Raw genomic sequence first — 2,618 nt, 5'->3', positions numbered from 1 at the left:
TTTTCTATTATATGCCAGCAACCATGATACGAATATAAAGAGTTTTAAGATAAATTCCTCCAGTAGTTCCCAGTTTGATGTATCTCTGTGTTTGTATGCATGCACATTTAGGGTAAGGGTTGCTTGTTTTCACATTAGGCAAAACACAAAAATAATTATTTACACTAAATTGTGATAAGGTATATTATAGGATTTAGGGATTTATGCTCCCCCACCCCCAAATCTTTATTGGTAGGATAAAAGTATTTTACCCGGTGTAACTGGGAAATATCTTAACAGAGGAAATGACTTGTGAGTTGTTTCTTAATGTGGGAGTAAAAGAGGATTAGGTGAAGCTGGAGAAGAGCATTTCAAGTCAAGCATTTCAAGCTAACAGGGGCTTACAGACGGGTGAGAAAATGAATGTGGCACTTTTGAGGAATAGCAAATCTTTCCATGTGGCTGAGACATAGGCTATAGTGGCAGTGGCAGGAAGTGAGGCAGGAAAAGCAAGATGGAGCCTGTCATTGTAGAGTCTTGTGTATCACACTGAGTCCTGAAGGTGGTGAGCATTTTTAACATCTGTATATTGTAGCACAGGTTCGATGGCTGTGCTGAATGGCTTGGGGGTAGGCAAAGGGACCAGTTTGGAGGCATACTGAGTGACTATTTTCCGTATAGAAATGGATCCAATTAAATAAGAGCTGTGCAAATCTTGATAAAAACGAAAAAACATACAGATGGTCCAAGCTTAATTAATCTTGCTGTATAAAAGTCCTGGAGATAAGAGTATGATTGCTCATGATATTTTTGTAACAAAATAATTATTTTCTATTTATTATGGCTCACTACAAGATTACACTAAATAATGTATGACTCCAAGGCATTTTAAGTAGGGTTTTATTTTATTTACACATAAGGCACACATCATGAAGTGAGGCATGCCTACATTTCTCCCCTCTCTGGTTCACCAAAACAGAGAATGGTTGCTTTGTGTTGTAGTTACTGATATACTGGTTGTATCACAGGGTTCGCTATGGGGTAGTAGTGGACAGTTCTGCAAATACCAAATGGAAGCGTTAATTAGATCAATCTGCTATGGAAATTACTGCTCAAGTCACCCAGCTATAACAACATGCCTGGGGTCTGCCTGATAAGTCTTGAAAGTTAAATATACTGTCTAGGGTTGTTGCAGGAGGCCACAGAAGTGACAGGTAGGACTTATTTACAAGGCTGAGCTAATTACACATAATAGTCTTGCCCAAGTTATGCCTGAGCATCATCAAAAGGAGATTTCAGTGTTATCACACTATATAAATAAATACAGTGAGTATATTCCAAGGTTGTGGTTTTAGAATCCTGCGGACACAGAAAGAAAATGTAGAACAGAATTCAAATTCATGAAAAAAGACCAGACTTACTGGTCTGACAGAGACTGGAGGGACTCCTGAAACTATGGCCCTCAGATACTCTGCTAACCCAGAACTGAAACCATTCCCAAAGCCCATTTTTCCGACAAAGATTTGACAGGCCTACAAAACAAAAAATAACACACGTGAGGAACGTGTTTCTTAGTTCAGTCAAATATATGAGACCAAATGGGCAACTCCCATCCAAAAGCAAGACGAGAAGGCAGGAAGGGACAGCGACTGGACGAACGGGCACAGGGAACCTGAGTAGAAAGAGGGAGTGTGTTATCACATTGTGGAGATTGCAACTAATGTCACAAAACACTATATATATAAATTTTTGAATGAGAAATTAACTTGAGCTATAAACATTCATCTAAAGCACAATAAAAAAATAATAATAATTCCAGACCAAAAAAAAAAAAAAAAAGAATCCCATGGACATTAATAGTCTATGGGCAGAGCTTGGTTTCTCAGTTTCTCTAAGGAACGTGAGGATCATTAATGTTAACATTCCTTTTCATGTTTCTCCATTTTTTAGGTCTGTGATGGGGTCGAACAAGGAACCAGACCTTGTGCATCTCGAGGCCAGAACTGTGGATGGCCGTGAGTAAATCAGCTGTGCTAGGATTTCATAGTAATATTAGGTCTATCCATCTGGCATGAACTGAGTTTGTGTTTGGGGCAATCACAGTGGCAATAACCCAAGTTGGGCATGAAGACTTTTCCTATCCTCAGCAATTCAGAATTGTCTTAGTGACGTCTACAGTGTTCCATTTAAGCTAAACACACACACACACACATGCACACACACACATACACATACATAGAATCCTCATTCATGGCTTCTGTATTGCAAATCTGGTTGTTTGTTAAAATGTATTTGTAACTGCAAAATCAATACAGCACTTTCATGGCCATTAGTGCACCTATGCATGCACAGAGCAGTAAAAAATTTAGTTGCCCAACGTGCACATTCCCAGCTGAGTTGGTAAGTTTAAGCAAGGCTGGGACAGTCTTCACTAACTCAGTGTTTGCAGAGACTTTATAGAGCATAACTATTGTGAAGAATAAGAATTGAAAAGGATGTAGAACAAAATTCTAACTCACAAAGAAAAGACCAGATTTACTGGCCTGACAGACTGGAGAAACCCCAAGAGTATGGCCCCCAGACACCCTTTTAGCTCAGTGGTGAAGTCACTCCCGAAGTTCACCGTTCAGCGGGGGATT

At 39.4% G+C, this 2,618-nt stretch overlaps 1 protein-coding gene across 1 annotated transcript in view; it reads left to right on the top strand.

Moving 5' to 3' along the window:
- SORCS1 (sortilin related VPS10 domain containing receptor 1) overlaps nt 1–2,618 on the top strand; it is a 555,760-nt gene that overhangs the window by 411,732 nt on the left and 141,410 nt on the right. The window contains exon 6 of the mRNA XM_023738816.1: nt 1,930–1,994. Within this exon, the coding sequence (XP_023594584.1) occupies nt 1,930–1,994 (65 nt within the window). The remainder of the gene's footprint in view (nt 1–1,929; nt 1,995–2,618) is intronic.

The sequence above is a fragment of the Trichechus manatus genome, unplaced genomic scaffold (genome assembly GCF_000243295.1).
Source record: "Trichechus manatus latirostris isolate Lorelei unplaced genomic scaffold, TriManLat1.0 scaffold00007, whole genome shotgun sequence".
Classification (NCBI taxonomy): Eukaryota; Metazoa; Chordata; class Mammalia; order Sirenia; family Trichechidae; genus Trichechus; species Trichechus manatus.
This window is presented reverse-complemented; position numbering and strand designations above follow the sequence as displayed.